This window comes from Balaenoptera musculus, chromosome 11 (assembly GCF_009873245.2).
Source record: "Balaenoptera musculus isolate JJ_BM4_2016_0621 chromosome 11, mBalMus1.pri.v3, whole genome shotgun sequence".
NCBI lineage: Eukaryota > Metazoa > Chordata > Mammalia > Artiodactyla > Balaenopteridae > Balaenoptera > Balaenoptera musculus.
In genome coordinates, this window is record NC_045795.1 from 67,506,230 (window position 1) to 67,527,702 (window position 21,473).

At 59.4% G+C, this 21,473-nt stretch overlaps 1 protein-coding gene across 1 annotated transcript; it reads right to left on the bottom strand.

The window, feature by feature from the left end:
• Positions 1-3,525: 3,525 nt before the first annotated feature.
• TLR9 (toll like receptor 9) lies at positions 3,526-20,590 on the bottom strand. Its single transcript, XM_036869686.1, has 9 exons — positions 20,417-20,590; positions 16,625-16,702; positions 14,380-14,558; positions 13,872-13,967; positions 13,533-13,637; positions 13,259-13,384; positions 12,411-12,561; positions 12,173-12,294; positions 3,526-6,672 (listed from the first exon to the last, which is right to left on the bottom strand). Exons 1-9 carry the CDS (start codon positions 20,439-20,441, stop codon positions 3,583-3,585), a joined length of 3,972 nt encoding a protein of 1,323 aa, XP_036725581.1. The 5' UTR covers positions 20,442-20,590; the 3' UTR covers positions 3,526-3,582.
• Positions 20,591-21,473: the final 883 nt, after the last annotated feature.

Sequence of the window (21,473 nt, forward strand, 5' to 3'; positions counted from 1 at the left end):
TGCCAGCAGATTCAGTTCCTGGTGCCAGCCCTCTCCCTGGCCTGCACGCAGCTGCTTTCTCACTATAAATGCACGTGACCTTTCCCTCTTCCTCTTCTTATAAGACCACTAATCCCACCACAAGGGGCCCACCTCCTGCCCTAATCTAAATCTAATTACCTTCCAAAGGCCCCACCTCCAAATGCCATCACCTGGGGGTTATTGCTTCAACCGATGGGAGGACAAACATTCAGCCCATAATAGGGACCAGTGAGAACACTCAAGGCTACTTTACCAGAAAGAATAGGTGAGCCGAAGCTCAACCAAGCAGCCGGAGGACACAGAGCCTCCCGGCCTCACTGGCCTCTCTCAGCTCCAGGGGCGGCTGGGGGTGGCCCCACGCCCCTAATCAGCCCAGGCACTGAGAGAGCTCGCTGAGTCCTGGTCCCATCAGATAAAGCCACACACCTGGGCAGGCCACTGGGCGTGATGGAAGTCACGTCCCCTTGGAAAAACCACGCGGTTCCTTTCTGCTCAGGAAACATGCCTCACTCAGCCTTCCCAGCTCTGTTACTTCACGAGAGTCTTCAGGGCCTTTCCATTGTCCGCCACGTTCCCACGCCTAGAACTCCCTCCACCTCCTTTCCGCCCAGTGTGGTTTCCCCTCTACCCTGGGTCGTGTTTCTCCCTGAACGCTTAACGAGACCCACCTTCCTTCTCATTAAGACTCAGAGCCAGCTGGGTCAACAAGGTCATGAGCTCAACTCCTCCTTGCTGCTGGTGGTTATGAGAACAAAGGATGATGGAATGTTATGGAGGGAGCGGATGGATTTATCAACTGCTTACACAGGAGAAGCTTGGCTTCTAATAAGAATCCAAGTGTGAAAATGTATGATGTCACGGAAGTTTCCCAAGAATATTTAGAAGCCTAGGGTGTTAAATAAAATGTCTTAGAGAGGAAAGGGAGAGCTGTAGCTTAGAATCTTAGCAGGTAGCATTTCCTTACATTTACATTTCTTCCCGTCAAGTTGTCCTAAGTCTCATGCCCTCTACTTGTCTAGCACACACTGCTCCCCAACAGCAAAGAAGCACAAGGAGGAAACACCAGGGTCCGCAGGCACCTCAGTCCTCCTCCCAGCTTCACGAGCCTCCGATTCAACCACATTTGCCTCCAAACCCCGTTCAGTGCTCTGGGCAGGGGCCCTGATTCAGGAGGATCCATCTCTGGGTGGAGAGAGAAAATCTCGAAGCCACATCAGCTAGTTGTCCTCAGCATAAGTCCCTTACCTAATAATGACCACCAAGGACCCGCTAGGTTTCCCAGACTTTACATACATTACCACAGACCCTTGTAACAGCCTGCAGAGTAACTCTGGCCATCCCCATTTTCAGATGAGCAAACAGGCTCTGCAAGGGAGGTCACCTGCACAGGATAACCCGAATGGCAGAGCTGGTGATCGCCCCAGGTAACCTGACCTGAGGCCAATCTCTTCCACAGCCTTGCAGAGCTGCGTTGTGGGCAGTGGCGAGGATGGATGTCCAGCAGTGTGGAGGAGAGGGCTGGGAGCCAGCCACGAGCACCCTTCCCGACCACCCTATCTCCTGCCCAGCTCCTAGCGCCCCCTGTGGGGCCTGGGTTAGTGGCTCTGTCCCCGACGCCATAGACAGCAGCAGAGCCTTTCGCTGCAGATTGATCCAAGCACCATGGACCCGTAGACTCACTTAAGCGCAGCCCAACAGTGCTCCTACCATAGCCCCCATGCTTCATCTCCAAAATGCTCTTCTTCTGAATCCTCAGCCCCAAAGGAACCAGGTCTGGGAGCATGAGTGAGTGACCGTGTATGTGGAGGCTCTAGCTGGGAGCTACCCAAGGGCAGACTCTGTTGGTCTGAGACAGGCAAATTGTGCTTCCCACATGCAAAATGTGGTGCCCTGGACAGGGCCCTGCCTCCTGCTCCTGCTCCAGATGTTGCCAGAGAGGTCTCAGAGACACTCAGCAGGGGCCTCCCCCAAGACTCCAGCCTGGGGGAAGGATGGTCCCTGTTTTCTTTTCTCCCCAGGCATGGGCCACGGAAGCTCATGGGGCCATGCTATAACTTCAGCCTGCCCTTCCAGAAGCTGGATTGGGTCAGGGCCCTTGTGGGGCTTCTGATAGGTGGGTCAGAGATCCTCCTCTGTCTTTCTTTCAGGCAGGCAGATAATAGGGGATGCCAGCCCCCTGCAGGAGCCCCTATACCCAGGTCAGAAAGGAGAAGGAAACCTATACTTCTCTCCCAGCTGTGGCCTGGAGGGAGGGCAAAAGCAGCCTCCCAGCTCCACCAGGGCTGCAAGATTAGCCAAGTCTACGTGAGCTCCAACCTTCCAGCCCAGAGGCCCTGAGCCCCTGAGCTGCCCCAAACTGGCCTGGGCCAGCTCAGCTGGTTCCACTCTCCCACCGCCCCAGGCCCCAGCTCTGACTGAGAGGCTGCAGGTGTCTCCTCTGCTCCTCAAAGGGCAGATTTACTTGTGGGGATGGTGAGGCAGCTGGCCTGGGCAAAGCACCACAAGAACTCTGGGCCTGACAGGACCCACAACTCTCCAAACACTTGTGGAGACCGTGAACAGGCTGCCTCCAAACACTGGGCATGTGGGCATCAAGGCTCCTGGCAGTATCCCAAAATCTACACTGAAATCTAGTATCAAAACTAGAAACACATACTCCACCCTGGCTGCAACTCTCACCTAAGTGCAATCAGCTGTGAGAGGTGGCGGCTCATCTAGGTGTCCATTTGATGTCAGAACAGAGAGACTGAGCATGTGCTCTAGGTGGAAACAGAAAGGGATGGATTGTGAGCTCACCCTAGAATCTTCCCTGACTCTCAGCTCGCTGCTGCCAGGATTCACACGCAGGCCTTCCTCTCCCCAGCCTGGACCAGCCTCCTGGGTGCAGCACAGACATGGCCACTAGAGGGCACAATCACCCCTCTGAACTTGCCTCAAATCTTCCCCATCTCCTTAGGAATGAACATTCCCCAGGGCCGCCGCCTCCAAGGAATCTGGCGCCAGTCAGAAATGAAGGGGGCCTGCAGGTTCTCTGCCCTTGAGGCAGCTTCAGTTCCAGCTGGTGAAGGAGGCAGATCCTGAGACCAGTTCCAGAGGAATGCTGAGCTCGGTAGGACTGGGCATCTGGGGAGGGTTTGACAGGGGCAGAAGACCCAGCCTGCTCTCTGGGAAAGACCAAGGCCACACTCGGTGGTCTTCCTCAGACTCCCCTGAAAAGATGCCAGTGAACACAATTGCCCTTAGCATCTTCCCTCCCCTGCGGACCCATGCCCCGTGGGCCCTCTCTTTTTCTCCATGGCAATTACCCCCAAATCACCTCTTGCTCCCCTTCATTTTAGGAAGGCCTGGAGAATTCTCCCCTTTTCCTCCCACTCACTCCTCCAGTGAGCTCAGGGTTAGCTGTTGGCCCTCCGGTAGCATTTATTAAGTACCTGCTATATGCCAGGGGCTGCGGGGAGGGGGAGGCAGACCAGTGGTCTCGCAGAGCAAGGCAGGTTGGGGCATCCCAGGCAGAGAGGCAAGTAGAGGGGGGGACGAGGCATGCTGGGCTGCTGCTCTGTGCTATTCGGCTGTCGTGGGGCCCCGGCAGAAGTTCCGGTTGTAGAAATGGCGGTTGTCCCTGGTCAGGGCTATGCCCAGCTGGGCCCAGAAGCTGCCCTGGCCACTGGGCTGGTGGGGCCAGAGGAGGACGCTCTGGCGGCACAGGCGCTGGCGCAGCCGCACGTAGCGGGAGCGGTAGGCGTCGGGGCGCAGGATCACCAGCACCACGACGTCCTTGCGGTCCTCCAGCAGGCGCTGCTGGGCCAGCAGGAAGCTGGCACGCAAGAGGCCGCTGACCCGGTCCGTGTGGGCCAGCACAAACAGGGTCTTGCGGCTGCTGTAGACCGAGGCCCACAGGTTCTCAAAGAGCGTCTTGCCGGGTAGCCAGTCACGCTCCTCCAGGCACAGGCGGAGTGCCCGGCGCCCACGGCGCTCCTCCAGCTGCACCCGCAGCTCGTTGTACACCCAGTCGGCCACTGCGCTCTGCGCCTTGTCGAAGACCACGAAGGCATCGTAGAACAGGGCGTCTGCGCCCCGCCGCTGCCCCCGCCGGGGCAGCCAGGCCAGGCACAGGTGGAAGCAGTACCAGAGGTCCCAGCCGCAGAGGTGGTGCAGCATGGGCACAGCCAGGCCCAGGGCCACCACCATCAGGGAGAGGCCAAAACAGTCCCAGGAGAGGGCCTCGTCCAGGCAGAGGCGCAGGTCCTGTGCGAAGATGCTGCGGCCCTGGAGCTGGCCCGGACTGCCACACTTGACTCGGCTGGGCAGCCCAGGCACGGCAGCCTGCACCTCCAGCAGGAAATCCACGAAGGCTGCCCCACAGGCACAGTGCAACGGGTTGGTGCTCACGTCTAGGATTTTCAGGGTGCCCGCTAGGGAGCCAAACCAGGAGGGGTCCACCGTCTTGAGGGCGTTGGCACTGAGGTTGAGCTCTTCCAGCCGCTTGGCGAGAACAAAGAAGCCGGGGGTCACGAAGCCGATGCTGTTGCCGCTGAGGTCCAGCTTCCGGAGCCGGGTACCAGACGGCAGGCTGCCATTGCTCAGGGCCTTCAGCTGGTTTCTCGCCAGGTCCAGTGTTTCCAGCTGGGGCAGGAGGGCCAGGCTGCTCCAGTTGAAGAAGGCCAGGTTATTGTCACGGAGACGCAGCAGCTTCAGGCTCTTGGGGAGGTTGTCCAGGGTGCGTGGCAGGAGGGTATGCAGGCGGTTCTGGGACAGGTCCAGCAGGACCAGGCTTCTCAGGCCTTGGAAGAAGCGGAGATAGAGGTCTCCCTCAGCCCACATCTGGCTCAGGGCATTGCCACTGAAGTCCAGGGCCTGCAGCGAGGCGCTGCAGAGCTGCTGGGACACACGGCTATGGATGTCATTGTGTGCCAGGCTGAGGTAGCGCAGGGAGTGCAGCTGGGCCACGAAGCTGAGATTGTGGCCCACGCCCTGCATGCTGAAAGGCTGGCTGTTGTAGCTGAGGTCTAGCGCCTCCAGTCGCGGCAGCTCCGTGAATGAGCTCCCGTGGTACAGGTCCAGCTTGTTGTGGGACAGGTCCAGCACCCGCAGGCTGGTCAGCGGCACGAACTGCGAGCCGTTGACCGCCTGTGAGATGCTGTTGTGGCTCAGGTGCAGGCACTGGAGGCGCGAGAGGCGGGCAAACATCTCTGGCTGGATCGTCACCAGGTTGTTCCGTGACAGGTCCAAGGTGAAGCTGAAGTTCTTGCAGCTTAGCATGAAGTCCTCCAAGCTGAGGGTGTCCAGTGGGCCTGGAGCGAGGTCCCTGGACGGCAGCCAGACCTTCGGCCCACCATCCGCCTCCCCCAAGGTGGCTGCCGGCCTCACAGCTCCACTGATGCGGTTGTCTGACAGGTCCACGTAGAGCAGGCCTGGGAAGGCCCCAAAGATGCTGAGCTGGGCCTGGTTGATGAAGTTCATCTGCAGACGCAGAATCTGGAGCATGGGCAGGTGGGTCAGCGGCTGGAGCGTGGTCTCGCTGAGCGAGCGGAAGAAGATGCCGTGCATGTCCAGCTCCTTCAGGGAGACCAGGCCCCCGAAGGAGGGCGCCAGGTGCAGGTGGGCGAAGGACACCTTCTTGTGGTAATTGAAGGACAGATTGAGCCTGCGCAGCCGGACCAGGCCCCGGAAGGCCGTGGTCTTGGTGATGCAGTCATAGAGGAAGTTCTCACTCAGGTCTAGCACTTGGAGCCTGCCCAGGCCACGGAACCATCTGTTGTCCAGTCTGTAGAGAGAACTGTCCTTCAACACCAGGCCTTCGAGGCGGCTCAGGTGGCTGAAGGTGTCGGGGTGCAGCTTGGGGAAGTGCTTCGGACACTCCATGCAGGGGTTGCGGGCATGGTCACAGCGGCGGCAGTTCCCACCCACGTCGAGCACACGCAGGGCGGTCAGATTGGCCAGGTCCTCGGGCGCCAGGCTGACAATGTGGTTATAGGACAACAGCAGGGTCTCCAGGCTGGGGGGCAGGAGGCGGGGCACCTCCGTGAGGTTGTTGTACTTGAGCGACAGGTGCGTGAGGTTGCCCAGGCCAAGGAGGGCGCCCGGGGCCACCTCCGGTGCCCGGTGGCAGGGGTTCTTGTAGTAGCAATTGCCGTCCATGTACAGAAAGCGCAGGGCGTGTAGGCCGGCGAAGTGGGTGGGGTCTAGCACCAGGATGTTAGTGTGGCTCAGCGACAGGGACACGAGGGACCTGGGCAGGGCGGGCACGGTCGTGATGCCGTTGTAGCTCAGGTGCAGCTCCTCGAGGGTGGGCACGGCCAGGAAGGTGTTGGGCTCGATGGTCATGTGGCAGGGGAAGTGCATAGGGCTGAGGCCGGCCGGCGGGCAGTTCCACTTGAGGTTGAGGACCCGCAGGCTGGACAGGTGGGCGAAGTCGGAGTCATGCAGGTGGTGGATGCGGTTGGAGAGCAAGGAGAGGCTGGTGACGTTGGCCCGGGGCGCTGCGGCCGAGAAGTGTGGCACAGACTTCAGGAACAACCAGTTGCAGTTCACCAGGCCGTGAGGCTGGAGTTCACAGGGCAGGAAGGCAGGCAGGGTGCCCTGGGCCAGGGCTGCAGCCAGTGCTGCCGCCTGCACCAGGAGAGAAAAGGGGTGCCGGGCACGGCAGGGGCCCTGCGGGGTGGGCACCGTGTGAGGGTACGGCCCCAGCTCCACCTCTCCTGCGCCCCCCCGGGGTCTCCCGCAGGGCTCCCAGCCCTCCAGGGAGGTTCCTGTTTCTCTGCCCAGTGCCCATCCCACCTCCAAGGCCCACAGGGAACTTGGACTCAGGTCTGAGGCCCAGCCTTTGACTCAGAACGGGGAGTCAGAACTGGTTCTGGACCTGAAATCCAGACTCATGATCTAGAGCTTTCATTCAACCAAACCCCAACTGGACAGGAGAGCCAGGTAGGTGGTCAACAGGCCCCCCAGGCTCTCCCCGACTCTCTCCTTCCGTTCCTCAGAGGTCATTTCTCTTTCCTCCTGAGCAAGGAGGCATCTTCCCTTCCCTCCAGCCCCCTGAAAATCTCCCTCTGCTTTCTACCAGGCTTCCCCCAGCCCTCCCTCTGCATTTGGCCAAGAGGTGGGAATGAGGGTCTCCTGCTGGGGTTCAGGCTGGCTACCACCCAGGGCCCTGGCCAGGGTGGGCACTGCCCAGCTCTTTCCCCCTCTGCCCACCTCACCCAGCCCAAGCACTCAACCTGCTGTGGGTCAGAATGGATTGGAGGGGAGGCTGGGCAGCAAAGGGCAGACAGCGCCCAGCCTGGGGGTCCCCTTGCTCGCAGCCCAGCACCACCACTGAGCACAGCCCTAGGCCCCAGCCTCCTCACCCAGGCAGTGGGTTTGTGTCTCATGGCTCAGAGACGGTCTTCTGCTCTGATGTCTTCAGGGTTCAGTGAGTTTCCCCAGGGCCACCTGGGTGACTGTCCCTTTCACCATTGCAGCCACCAAACCCACCTTTCTCCCTACCACTTCCCACTGTCCCCTTCCCTGGGGAGTGAGGGCCGCTGTCCTACCATGACAGGGAAGGGGGGCTTCTCCAGAGGGTCTGGCTGGCAGACTAGGCAGCAGCTGCAGGGAAGGATGCTTCGCACTCACAGCCCCTTCCCGTGGTGACGGCTCGGGGAACAGAGGAAGTGAGAATTTCACAATAACCTAGCCCCCTTCCTTCCCCCACCCCATGCCCAGGGCAGGGGTGTCGGGGGGATGCAATGAGTCAGAGGCCATTTGCATAGTCAGGTGGCAGCCGGCCCCTTCACCTCTTCCTCTTTCCACTCTCCCCCCGCCCTCTTCTCCACAGCCTGTCCTAAGAATCCGCCACATCCCACATGGTCCTCACACCGGACCTCTGGGAAGTCTGGGGAGAAACAACCACCCAGAGCCCAGTCTAAGGTCAGTGAGAGAGTGGAATTAGGGGCAGTGCCAGACCTGGGTGGGCTGCTGACACCCATGCCAGGGCCTGCTCAGCCCCTGCCCCCAGGCAGCACTCTCAGGCCAGCAGCTCCCACACTGCCCTTTCCTGCCCTGCGGCCCCATCCCCAGGGCTCTGTGTGCCATGCCGGGCCTGGCGTACGGGGTCGGGGGGCAGCACTGGCCTTGCCCAGGCTCACCTGCCCCACTGCAGCTGCCGCTTTCTCTAGAAGCAGGGCCTCCTCTGCATTCCCAACACACCGTCAGAGCACAAACCCCATGGCTGGACCAGCTGGGACCTCCTGGCTCATCCTCCCCTGAGGCTCTTTTCACACGATCCTTCTGACCCAGGTAATCATAACAGATCACTCAGGCCCAAAGCCTCAAGGTGACCTGGGACCCTCACCAAGTCCTGCTGGCTCCATGTTCAGAATCTGCCCGTTGCCCCCCACCTTCACGTCCACCAGCCTGATCTGAGCCGCCATCACCTCTTGCCTAGACCAGTGCAGTCGTCGCCTCCTCAGGGCTGTCCTGATTCTGCTCTCAAGCCCCACGGCTTATTCTCATTAGACCCCTAGGTCACATTAGGTCCCTCCTCTGCTCAGATGCCTCCATGGCTCTTTCTGGGGTCAAAGCCAGTCTACATCATAGCCAGCAAGGTCCTATGGTATCTGCCCTCCCACTGCCTCCCTGACCAGTCTCCAGCCACTGGCCTTCTAGCTGTGGCTTGAACACACCCATGTACTCTCCTGCCCCAGGGTCTTTGAATGTGCTGTTCGTTCATTCATTCATTCATCTGGCTGCTCTGGGTCTTAGTTGCGGCACACAGGATCTTCGTTGTGGCGTGTGGGATCTTTTAGTTGCGGCATGAGGGATCTAGTTCTCTGACCAGGGATCAATCCTGGACCCCCTGCATTGGGAGCATGGAGTCTTAACCGCTGGTCCACCAGGGAGTCCCCGTTCCCTCTGTCTTGAAGCTTTTTCCAGATACTCACATGGTCCCCTCCCTCACCACCTTTACATCTCTGCTCACACATCACCCTCTCAATGAGGTCTTCTCTGACATTCTTATAAACCCCCTACCCCAGATTGGGTATTCCTGAGCTCTTATACGTAATTTGTCCTTAACAGTTTTTACCTGCTAACACACCGTAATACTGATTTTTCATGGTTTCTTGTATATTCTCTTATTCCTCTGCTGGAATGTCAGCTACTTGAGGGCAAGGATCTTTTTGTCTGTGTCCCCAGAGCCCAGCACAGTACCCGGCACATAGTAGGTGCTCAATATTTGCTGAATCCATGGGTCTCCAGCACTCAGCCCTGGGCAGGCACAGAGAGTGTTTCTGAGTGATGGTTAAATGAATGAGTGAATGAATGAACAAACAAATAGGGCTTCTGCTGGGAGGGGGAAGCTTCTCTGTGCTTCTCTGTGCCCACCTCTGGATGGGTGTCATGGCAGGCAGGTGCCAAGCTGCCAGGCGTCCAGCTGGTGCACAGGCCCAGGTGGTTTAGCAGTCTGAGGGTGATGGCATTGTCTTCCTGCTCACCTGAGAACCAGTGTTTGGGGTGGGAAAGGACAGCCTCCTTCTCTGGGTTCTGGCTAGGGTTCCAGCTCTCCTCCCTACAATTCTAAGGGCTTTAGGATTTCCCTGGTGGCGCAGTGGTTAAGAATCCGCCTGCCAATGCAGGGGACATGGGTTCGAGCCCTGGTCCAGGAAGATCCCACATGCCTTGGAGCAACTAAGCCCATGCGCCACAACTACTAAGCCTGCGCTCTAGAGCCCATGAGCCACAACTACTGAGCCTGTGTGTTGCAACTACTGAAGCCCACGAGCCTAAAGCCCGCGAGCCTAGAGCCCATGCTCCACAACAAGAGAAGCCACTGCAGTGAGAAGCCCGTGCACCACAACGAAGAGTAGCCCCTGCCCGCCGCAACCAGAGAAAGCCCGCACGCAGCAACGAAGACCCGACGCAGCCAAAAATTAATTAATTAATTAATTAATTTTAAAAATAAATAAATAAGGGCTTTAGTAGGGGCTGAGAGAGGCCCCAGGGATAGAATACTGCCCTGAGTCCCAGCCCAAGGTGCACTCTCAAGAAAAAGGACGGTGCCCATCCTGCAGCTGAATCCATCATTGGCCCCACATGTCCCCACCCCTGCACACCTCCCACCCAGGATGGGAGGAGTCTTCCACCCACTTCTCAGAGGCAGAGAATGAAGTTCTGGTTCCTGCTGAATCCCAAGCCTGAGGGAGATTCTCCCAGACTCCCTGGGACCAGAAACCCAGGCCCTTCGGGGCAGAACGCAGGTACCTAAGAGAGGGCCAATGAGCTGACAGTGAAGTCTGCACATGCACACACGGGCTGGAGACACCAAGATCCAGAGGTCCACGGAAACAGCCACCATGCCTCAGCCCCACGGCAGCCGGGAAACCTAGTGGGCAGAGCTTACTCAGTGTGGCAGGCCCCCAAGGAGGTCCATGTCCTAATCCCCGGCACCTGTGAATATGTTCCCTTATGTGATAGAGACTTTGCGGGTGGGATTAAGTTAAGGATCTTGAGATGGGCAGAGTATTCTGGATTAGCTGAATACAATCACAATGTCCTTATAAGACAGAGGCAGAGGGAATTTGACTACTGATGGCCACGTGGCAACGGAAGCAGAGGGAAGCAGAATCAGAGAGAAGATGCTATGCCCCTGGCTTTGAAGATGGAGAGGCCACAAGCCAAGGAATGCAACCGGCCTCTAGAAGGTGGAAAAGGTGAGGAAATGGATTCCCCCGAGGCCTCCAGAAGGAAACAGCCCTGCTAAAACTGTGACGTTAGCCCTGTAAGACTCATATCAGACTTAAGAACTGTGAGAGAATAAATGTGTAGTTTTAAGCCAGTAAGTTTGGTGGTACTTTGTTACAGCAGCCACAGAAACGAATCACCCAGATCCCCCATATCACAGCAGCGGTGTGCCTGCCTCTTGGATGGAGCTCCCATCAACAAGCCGGCCTCTCCACGCCGTGCCCTCATACACAGGAACACAGGTTCTCCCACACATCTGCAGCCGGGAGGGCTGGGGCTCCACCTAGCAGGCCAACAGGCCCCTTCTGCATTGGGAGGGGACAGTTCTATGCTCAGGGCTTCCCCATTCCCAGTGCCAGAGATGGTCCCTCAGGGCCAGACTCAACTGTTGATTTAAAAATATTTTATTCTTTAAAAAATACAGCATTCAACCATCTCGTCCTGCAATGACCCCCTTCCCCAGCCCCAAATGACCGCACCCCTTGTGGGCAAAGGCTTCTGGGCCATGCTGGGACCCTAGTCTCAGTTCCCCTGGGGGCCAGGTTCATGCCAGGTCCCCCACCCAGTCCCTTGAACCAGCTGGGCAGGGTCCCCAGATGCCCTGGGCACATGGATGAGAGGCAGGAACAGCAAAGGGGGAGGGTCGCAAAATGCCAGCCCAGTGGTCCTCGGAAGCTGCAAGACTGTTCACTCACCAGCCCTCCTGCCCACAGGAGGCCACCCCAGAGCCCAGGCTGGGAAGGAGGGAGGTGGCTGCGGGGATGGCGTGGGGGTGGGGTAGGGGCAGCCCCACAGTTCCACATGCCAGCAGGGCTCGGGTCCCGCCACCTAGCTGTCGTCCCCATTCTCGCCGGGGCCACGGATGAGGCGCTTGTGGCCCCGCTTGCCCCCGGGGCCCTTGGGCTTGGCGAGGCCTGCTTGAAGGCGTGCTGCTGGGGTGCACCTCGTCATAGAGGAAGCTGGCCGTCAGCTCCGCCCCGTCGCCAATCTCAATCTGTGCAGGGCAAAGCAGTGGTCGGTCACTCCAAGGGTGGAGGGCCCTAACACACACCACCCTTGGTCACCACTCCTGGGGCACACCCCTGATCTCTCTCACTCTAGCCCTGGGGTGTCCTCTCAGATCCCCACCTGAAACGCACCTCCAGGAGCACAGCGCCTGGGGCCTGCTGCCCTGCAGGCCTTGTCACCCCCTACCTGCCTTCCAGACCCAGGAAAAAGGAGAGATATGGGTGTCAACAGCTGGGCTTGTCCAAGACATCAGTTACCTGGGCAGCCTGGGCTATGCACACTACTCCCTGGGCCTCAGTCTCCCCATCCAACCAACAGGGCAACAATGCCCCTGCTCTGCCATTCTCACGGGACCCTGATGCCCCACGTGGAGGGTGGGGTGACAGGGCCCTGGGAGGCGAGGCCCTAGGGAATGGGCGCCCACCTTCTTGGCAATCTCCAGCTGGAAGTCCTGCTCCACGGAATCGAGGAGGCGGCTCTTGCAACTGGAGTAGAGCATGCGCTCCTTGATGCTGCACTTGTAGCCGGGCATCGAGTAGATGAACACTGCAGAGAACAGGGAGGTGAGTCGCGGTGGGCCTGGGACTCCTGCTGCCCCATGGCCCCTGCAGGCGGCCCACCCAGCTGTGGGCCAGCGCGGGGGCCCTGCTGTGGCCACTCACCCACAGACTCCAGGGGGTCACCCTCATGGGTGTGCTTGTAGAGGAAGAAGTGGTAGCGGGCGGCATCTCGGGGCACCCGTGATGGCAGCTGGGCCACGTCCGTTGGCTCTGTGTGTACCAGCTCGATGGTCTCCCGCTCCAGGTCCAGCTTCTGCCGAGGGGCAGGGGGAGATGTGAGGGCACCGCGCGGGGGAGGGCCCAGGCCCACCCTCGCCAACAAGAATTCCCTGAGGTGGGAACCTGCTGTCATCTCCCTCTCCCGGGGCTCCCCTCCCCCATCCTGCCATGTGGATCCCTCTGAAGAGGCCACTCCTGGGCGCAGCCCCAACTCTGCCCCTTTGAACACTCTGCTAGAAGAGCAAGTCCCAGCAAGGACAATGGACAGGACAGTGGGGAGGACCTTCACCTCAAGGAGGCATCACCCTTGGGCCAGCCTATCCTCAGAGCTGAGGACCCGTTCTGCTTGAAAGGGGGCAGGCTGGACCACTGGGGCAGAGGGACCCTGGCTGGGGAAAGGGGGTGGTCAGGGGGCTGCAGAGGGAGTCTGGGACAGGAAGGGGCTCAGAGCTGAGGGGTGAACCCAGGGGTGATGTGTGTACGCAGCGTGGAGGGCGGATTGAGGGACAGTGTCTCACAGGAGTCCCTGTGGGTGAGCCGGGGCCGGGCAGGGCAGGGGAACAGAGTGCAGCCACCACACGTGGCGACTGTAGGGAACGGGTAGGGATGGAGGGCGGCGTGTTCCCACCAGTACACGGGTGAGCTGACGTGAGCTCATGCGTGTGCGCAGGAGCAGGGTGGAGGTGCAGCACGCCCTGAGTGTGTGCCTAGGGCAGGGAACGCACACCCACCAGCTGGATGTAGTTGACCATCTTCTGTCTGAGCTGCTGAAGTGCCCGCTGGGCCTGAGGCTGCAGAGGGAAGGCCAGGCCCTGCAGGGTCTGGTGTTTGCTCTCCACACTGATCTCTGTCTTCACCTGGGGACAGGTGAACATTGAGCGAGGCCCTCACCTGCCCAAACCAGGGTGTAGCCCACCTGGGGAGCACAGGCTTGGCCAGCAGGGCCTGACGTGACCTCGAGGGCCTCGGGCCAGGACTTCTGCCCACCCTGTCCAGCGCACCCACCTCGTTAATACGGATCTGCTGAAGTTCTCTCTCGGCCGAGGTCAGCGGGGCAGGCGCCGCACAGGATGACAGGTGCTTCTGGTACCCAGCAAAGGAGAGGTCATCCTGGCCGGTGGATGCAGAGGAGTAAACAAGCACTTTGGGGTGGGCTGGCAGAAGCCCACTAAGCACCCCAGCTTGCAGACCTTGGACCCTCGCAGCCCTCCCTACTCATCCCCAAGCCTGGCACCCACTTACTCTGTGAGCCTGTATAACACCTCACCCTCTGTGGGTCCATGACCGCAACCTAGTGGTCCTGGCCTTGAAGGGGGTGAGGGGCGCCCAGGGGAGGGGGCCTACCTTCACAGTCCCGAAGAGCTCATCCTTGATGTGGCCGCCCCCAAACTCCTTCTTCACTGTGGCCCGTGTGGCTGCATACAGCATCTTCAGCCGCACCTGAAGGGTGGGGGCCAAGCCATGAGACCCCTCCAGGCAGGGCTGCCCGTCCAGGAGCAGGCAAGAGCCTCTGGGTGGGGACCTGGTCACCTCATTGGGCCCACACACCCAGCAGAGGGCGCAGCAGAGCACCCAGCAGAGGGGGCGAGGCTGCAGTAGGGCGGCTCAGGCAGCAGGGGGAGCCGTTGTCCAGCCCAACCTCTGCTTCCCAGAGTCAGGCTGATCTGGCTGGACGCTCTCAGAGACCCCAGGCTCCAAGCGCAGGACCTCATCCCTTGCTCTCGTACTCTCTAGTGCAGGATCTGATGTCTCCCCCGTTCAGACTCCCTGGGGCAGGGCCGTGTTATCTCAATCAGACCCAGCTTCCCCCCTCCTCCAATCTGGGGGCTGGGCAGGGGTCCCTAGGACTCACAGGGGAACTATCAGGTGACCAGGCGAGGAAGAGCCACTCGAAGCCCTGGGCGTTCTGCGTGTCCAAGCGGTAGAGCAGGTAGCAAGGCTGCTGGGCATCCAGCAGCGGCAGCACGGCCCCATCATAGTCCTGGTCCCAGCAGCCCACCAGCTCCCTCGAGGCACCCAGCACGAGCTGCTCTGGGGGCAGAGGCCAGGTGAGCCAAGGAGTAGCCAAGACACACAGCCACATGCCCACAGCCATCGACAACGCGACCCCTCACAGACACCCACACACTCAGACCCACCGCACAGCTCCTCAGCACACAGCCCCACTGGGCCACCTCCTGCCCCCTCCTCCCTCAGCCTGGGGCTCCAGCAGACCCCCCAGCACACCCTTCTCAGAACGAATGTGCTATGGGAAGTGGGATCACAGCCTCAGGCCACAGGGATCTGCAGGCGCAAAGGCACATGGGCAAGAGGGAGACAGGGGCTCTTACCAGACACTGTATAAACAGCTACCCTGCTGCCCCCCACCAGCTGCAGCTTCCCCGGAAGTAACAAATCAAAAGCAGCCAACCTCTTAATGCCTGAGGCCGACCAGGCCTGCTACCTCCCTGGCTGGTGCAGAGTGGCTGAATGGGGTATCGAGGCTGGACATACACTTGACCTATCAGCCCACAGGGCCTTAGTGTGGCACCAAACACCAGCCCAGATGTGCACAGGCCCAGGCTAGAGGAAGAACTGGGGCAAGGGGACAATCACCGCCTGGCCAGGAGGTACCGGCACCTGACCACCAGGCCCTCCTGATGGGGGCAAGGGGCCTGGCTGTCCAGGAGTCCCAACAAGCCAGGCATACCAGCCCAGCCGCCTCCCTCTGGCCTTGGCCTCCTCACCTATCCTCCCAGAGCTCAGATGGGATCAAGGCTGAAAACCAGCAGTCACGGGCCGACTGGACCCCAACAGCACTGCCCAAGTTGTTTAATTTGTTGCCAACATTTTTCAAACTGGGAAGTTTCACATAAGAAGTGGAATTCATGGCTTCTCTAGAAAAATCAGATCAAGCCACACTCAGTGGGAGCTGGGCAATGGCTGCCTGTCAGGAGGCCTGGACCCTCCTGGGCACTCCCAGGTGCCCCCACAGCTGTAATGCTGAATGCAGGTAAGGGCTCACCTAGAGACTCCTCCTGCTAAACGTCTACAGGGACAACCTGTCTGGGAGGCGACAGGGAAGGCTGAGGACTGGGGTTCCTTCTTTGGAGGGGTCCAGGGGGGCTGACCTACCCCAATGACCCTGACCCAGCCTCTGAGGGCATCTGAATTTGGGGACCCTGGACAAAGCCCAGCACAACTCTGGCCCTAAAGCCTGGGGTGAATTCTGGGTCTGGGCAGACCCTGCTTTGACCCAATTCAATGTGTGAAAAGTCAGCTGGGCACCAACCCCATTCGGGGAGCCCCCAGAAGGGCCCACTACTGCATGGCTACCAAGAAGGGCTGGAAGGATTTGTGGCGGCCCGGCCCACCCCCAGTCCTGGAGTCTGTACGCTTTACTTCCAGGGCCAGCCCCTCAGCTGTCCTCTACCCCAGGACTCTTCTACCCCAAGTCCCCCCAAGCCTCAGTCTAATCCTCTACCTCCTCAAAGCCCCTCCCCACTTCAGGCCTCAGCTCAAGCTCACCTGCCCCCCCAACCCCTACATCCCCAGCACCTCCCCTTGCGGAAGCCCCAGGTATCCCGGGTCCAGGTCAAGGCCTAGCCAAGCCTGGAATCCCCTAGTCCTGCTCTCAAAGAGGCTGACACGAGTCCCTTCTCCCCATTGTGAGGGCACTTCCCAAAGGCAGGGCCCTGGCTTCTCCTTAGGAATCTCCCCCAGCCAGTGGCCAAGCGAGGCCAGGCTTGCCGACCACACAGGGAGGTGAGTGGCACTAGCCACATGGGGCAGTGCCTGGCCTTACTCATCCCCTGCCACCCTACCTAACCCAGCCCAGCCCCCTGACTAGGCCAACGGCCAACTACAGAGCCTCTGGGGAGGCTGGGCGGGACCCCCCGGGGAGGGCTCTCCTTGCTATCCCCCCAGCTTCAGCTTCCTACTCAGTGTAACAGGCAGAATGACCATGCCCACCTCCAACGCTCTCCTACAAGACACCTCCCATTTTCAGATGGGAAACTGAGGTCCTGAGGGGGCTGGAAGCCAATGTCCCCCCACCTCCCAGAGAAGCAACGGGGTCCAGCCACCAGCCTGTACCCTCGCCTGTAGGAAGCACTCACCGTCCTCAATGACGACTTTGATGAGCCGCACAGAACCAGCCCGCGCCTTGGCAAAGAACTCCTTCAGCTCCTCGGTAGCTACCAGAACAAGAAACATGGTGGAGGATGAGCAGACAGAAGGAGAACGGTGGGCAGGAACACACTCAGGGCCCGCTCTGTCCTGGGGGTCTGGTGGCGGAGCTGGGAGCCGGGTTAAATACGGCCCCCCATGTGACTGGGAACCTGAGACAGCCGCTGAACACAAGCTCCCAAATTTAGCCAGCAGAGGTGGCAGGCAGGCGGCCTGCTGGCTGGGATGACTCTGTTGACAGGGCACACGGGGATGGGACAGCCCACCCGAGAATGGGGCGGGCTCTGGGACAGGCCAAACCAGCCAGAGTGAACGGCCCCCTCCTGTCCCCTGCCCCCCAAGAAGGCCCAGCACAGAGCTGGCCTGGGACACTCCCAGCACCATCATGTCCACAGACAGAAATACAAGAACAAATGCTCCCAATGCGCACTGCCCACTATGTCTACTCACACATGTACACGCATACACACACGCATGCATTGCATGTTGCACGTGCCAATGGGTACATACTCAGTCCAGCATGTGTGAACGAAACACATAAACACTATGGGACAGAGAGAGGAACAGAAATGCAAACGCCCTCATATATGAACACACCACTCAGCTGGTCTAACATAAATGGACACACACATTTAAACGTGCAAACACACAGACACACACACACAGATACAGTCCCCAGGGTGCTAATAAATTCACACACAGGCAAATGCAGAGCGTGGCTAACATGTGTGTACAGGCAAGTGGCTGTACAAAGTGTACACAGAAATACAGAGGTACACACTGACACACATGCATGCACACCCAGCCCCAGCCCACCAGCCACGCTGCCTAACCCTGAGAGGCCCTGGGGAGCCAGGCCAGCCCTGGCACAGCCCTGCCAGGGGGCGATAAGCCTCCACCACCAGGTAGCTGGAAAGATGAGTGACTCTCAGGGTCTCCTCAAAACAGACCCTGTCTTGGTCCCTGAGCCACAGAGCTGAAAGGTGACAGCCAGTGACCAAGGACCCAAGTGCAGAAGTGAGGATCATGGTCAGAGCTAGGGAACCATGGAAGTCACAGATCCACTGGTGGTTCAGAGAGGGAAACCAAGGTCCAAGTTGGGAAGGACCTACTTGGGTCTCTGGGCGCACAGGGCCAGGCCAGCATGACCTTGGGGCTGCCCAGGGGTCAGGAGAATTCTGCAGGAACACAGCTGGACGGCTGAGGTCAGAGAATATTTATAGGACCCAGCCCCGGCAGCTCGAGGGCGGGGTGGGGGGGGCCTTTAGGAAAACAAACTCTGGTCATGTCCTCAGGTGCCCATCATGCAGGGTGACCCTGAGCCTGAGACCTCACGCTGTATACCACACTCCAAGGCCACTGGGTGGGCAGGGTCCCAGCTAAGCCCGGCAGGCCCTTGGGGCTGAGAGCAGCATGGCATGGAGACACAGCCCCACTGGGCCAGGACAGAGCTGCCCCTCAGAGGACCCCAAGCAGGTCCCTGATGAAGAGCTTGACCTCAGGGGCTCCACCTTTCCCATAGCTATCTGTGACCTCTGACCTCATTGAACCTCAAACTCATCTATAACATGGAGCTAATACCCCTCACATGGTTAGAGCCTCTCCTAGTAACAATTACTAATATTTTTTAAAGATTTTTTTCTGATGTGGACCATTTTTCTAAAGTATTAATTGAATTTGTTACAATATTGTTTCTGTTTTATGTTTTGGTTTTTTGGCCCTGAGGCATGTGGGATCTTAGCTCCCCAACCAGGGAATGAACCTGCACCCTCTGCAGCAGAAGGCGAAGTCTTAACCACTGGACTGTCAGGGAAGTCCGAGCAATTATTAATTTTTTATTACTGTAATGACGGCGGGACCGTGCTGAGCTGTCACTTCCACCTGCTCAGACCTCTCCCAAGGGAGAGGCTGACACGCCCCTTCTAGTGTTACCAGAACAAAATGACACCCCAGTAGTGGAAGAGACATCCCCCTCCATGCCTCCTCAGTCACCATCAATAATCCAGAGGCCAGGCCTGGGACACCTGAGCCTCTATCATCAAAGATTCATGTCCCCCACCCCCACCCCCCACTGCCTTACCTCCCACCCCCCTCCCAGTAAGCCTCAGGTTACAGGTCCCTCCCTGCCCAGCTCTGAGGCAGCAGATCCACACCTATGGCCAGGTCAGGGCTGGCACCTGGGCATCCAGGGTGATCTCTCCTGCCACCTCCTCAGGACAGAAATGGGAAGAAGTGGGCTGCTCCCAGGCAGAAGGAGGGCTGGGAGGGGGGCTCAGCCCTCAGACTCCCCTAGGCAGGCCCATCGCAGCATATGGGAAATGAGGGAGTGAGGAAGGGCCCAGGCCACAGGACCGGTCAGCTTAGAGTGGGGAGGAGGAGCCCTAACTTCTGATCCCCTCTCAGTTGGAGGCAGCAGCAATGATCAGACAAAGGGGAAGGAAGGGGCAGGTCCAGTGAGGGGCTGTTCCCTTCTGTGGGGCTGAGTCATGAAGCCGCCCCTCCAGCTCTTCTTGGAGAATGGCTGGCCCAGACCCAGGCCCCCGCCTTTTCTGGTCCTGTGGGGTGTGGCCAGGGAAACCCACTCAGGGCCAGCCACCAAGCGGCCACAACCACAAGCAGAGATCCAGGCGGTCAGGCTGCTTGACGGTGATGGCCCAGGGCAGGGAATCCTGATGTGGTGGGAGGAGTGGCTGACAGCCAAACCACTGGGCTATCTGGGCCTTCCCCACAGGCCAGGCAGCCCTCCCAGGCCAGTGACACAGGAGGACACTGAGGCCCAGGTAGGGTCAGGACACCTGGCTCCTGGCCACTGCTTCTTCCCCATCCTGTATAAGGAGGAAACTGGCCCCTTGGGGGAGGAGGGTGATGCTCTGGGCTGGAGAAGCTTGGGGTCGGGAGAGCTGGCCTGGAATCTCTAGGGTCAGGACCCACTTCCCTGCCTCCAGCTTGGAGCAGGAGCCTTCCAGCACTGGCTGGGGCAGACTCAGGAGATCAGAGTGGAAAATGGCAGAGAGATCAGAGGTCAAGGTCAGATTGGCGACTCTCCACATCCCACTTATTAAAAAACCTGTCCCAGGTTTTTCCCAGCCTAGTTTGTGAGGGTCCCAGGAAGAGCCCAAGGTCAGGGCACCCTCCTCACACAGACACAAACCAATACGAGCCATACACGCATCCATGGTAACAAATGAACACTGAAATGCACCCAACTTGTGCACACGCACACAGACACCCACAGACATGTGCACACAGTCACGAAACACTGATGTCTAAAGATGATTCCATGCGACAGTGTCCAATCAGCCATTAGTGCATGTGCACTAGATGTACACAAGCAGTCAGATCCAGATGTGCACACACAGGACTGTACACACAAGACAAGTGCACATGCGTGCACACTCCCTCAGATGTGCACATCCGGGTACACCCACCCCCAGAAAGGAACAAAAATACAAAGATGGGCACACACAGGCAAAAATACATAGATGGGAACACCGATACTTCCACCCCAGCTGTGTGCGTACATGTACGCCCACCCTCAACTATGCACAGTAAGTCCGCATCCCACCAAGATGTGCCCACCCCAGGCGACCCGCGGCTGCAAAAGAGAACAGGAAGCTTCCCCAGGCTGGTGCCGGGGAAGAAACAGGGGCCGAGAGCCAGCAAGGGGGCGCAGCCGTGAGCACTGACCCTCGGCCCCCTGCCCGTCCGCCATCCGCCCTCACCGTGGATGCCGGTCTGGTGCGCCATGACTCGGTGCCCCGCTCCGCCCGCGCCCTCGGAGCCCTAGGCTTTGCCCCGGCCCGGCTCGGCTCGCTTGGATTCGGAGGAGGAAAAGAAGTAGGAGGATGTGGTGGCGGCCGCCCAGCCTCGCGCAGCTTCCCGGGCGGTGCCGCAGACCCGCCCCCAGAGCGCCCCGCCCCTGACGGGCGAGACCCGGAGGGGGCGGGGACTCGGGACCGCGCGTGCGCGTAGTGGGCGCCTGGTTTCGGGTGGGCCCGCGACTGAGTTGATCGCCTTGTCCGCGCGCTTGCGCGTGCCGTGTTTGTGGCAGAGAAAAGGGCCTGCGTGTGGCCGAGCGTGTGTGGGCGCACGCGTGTTTGAGCCTGTGCACCGTGATCCGAGTGGTCTGTGGCTGGGTTGTGTCCGTGAGTTCCGGCCCGGTGGGTTTGTAGGTGGGTGGGATCCACGCGTACCCCAACTTGTGGCCTTAAAGCGGGCGGGGGGCGGGTGTGGTCTGTGTGTGGATGGGCGCGCGTGCGTTTGAGTGGCATCCCTTTCCTCGGAGACGTTTCTTGAGCGCCTCCTGTGGGGCCTGGGCTCCTCGAGGCGTCCCGGCCCGCAGGCCCTGCCCTAGCAGTGGGAGCCCAGACCGACATTCTACTAGGCAGTCAGCAAATGAGCTGTGTCTGTGGCAGCGAGCGCCCTGTGCAGAGTAAGAGACCACTAGGAGGAGGTGATATTTGAGTGGAGACCTGGAGGAAAGCCTGGTAGAGTGAGGGAAAAGTTTTCTGAGAAGAGGGAATTGCGTGTGCAAAGGCCCGGAGGTTGAAGGAGGGTCAGAGCTTGGTGAGTCTGAGAAACTTCCCAACTCCTAATCAACTTCTGGCTCCATACACAGCAGACTTGCCTTCTCTGGCATCAGCCCCTGCCTGCTGTTACCAACATAATGTATCTTCTAGGCCACTGTGACTGAGTCAGGATGAGCACTTGACCCCAGTCTGTCCAGTCAGAGCCTGTCCTGGGACTTTGGATGGGAAGATTAGAAAGGAGGCGGGCTTT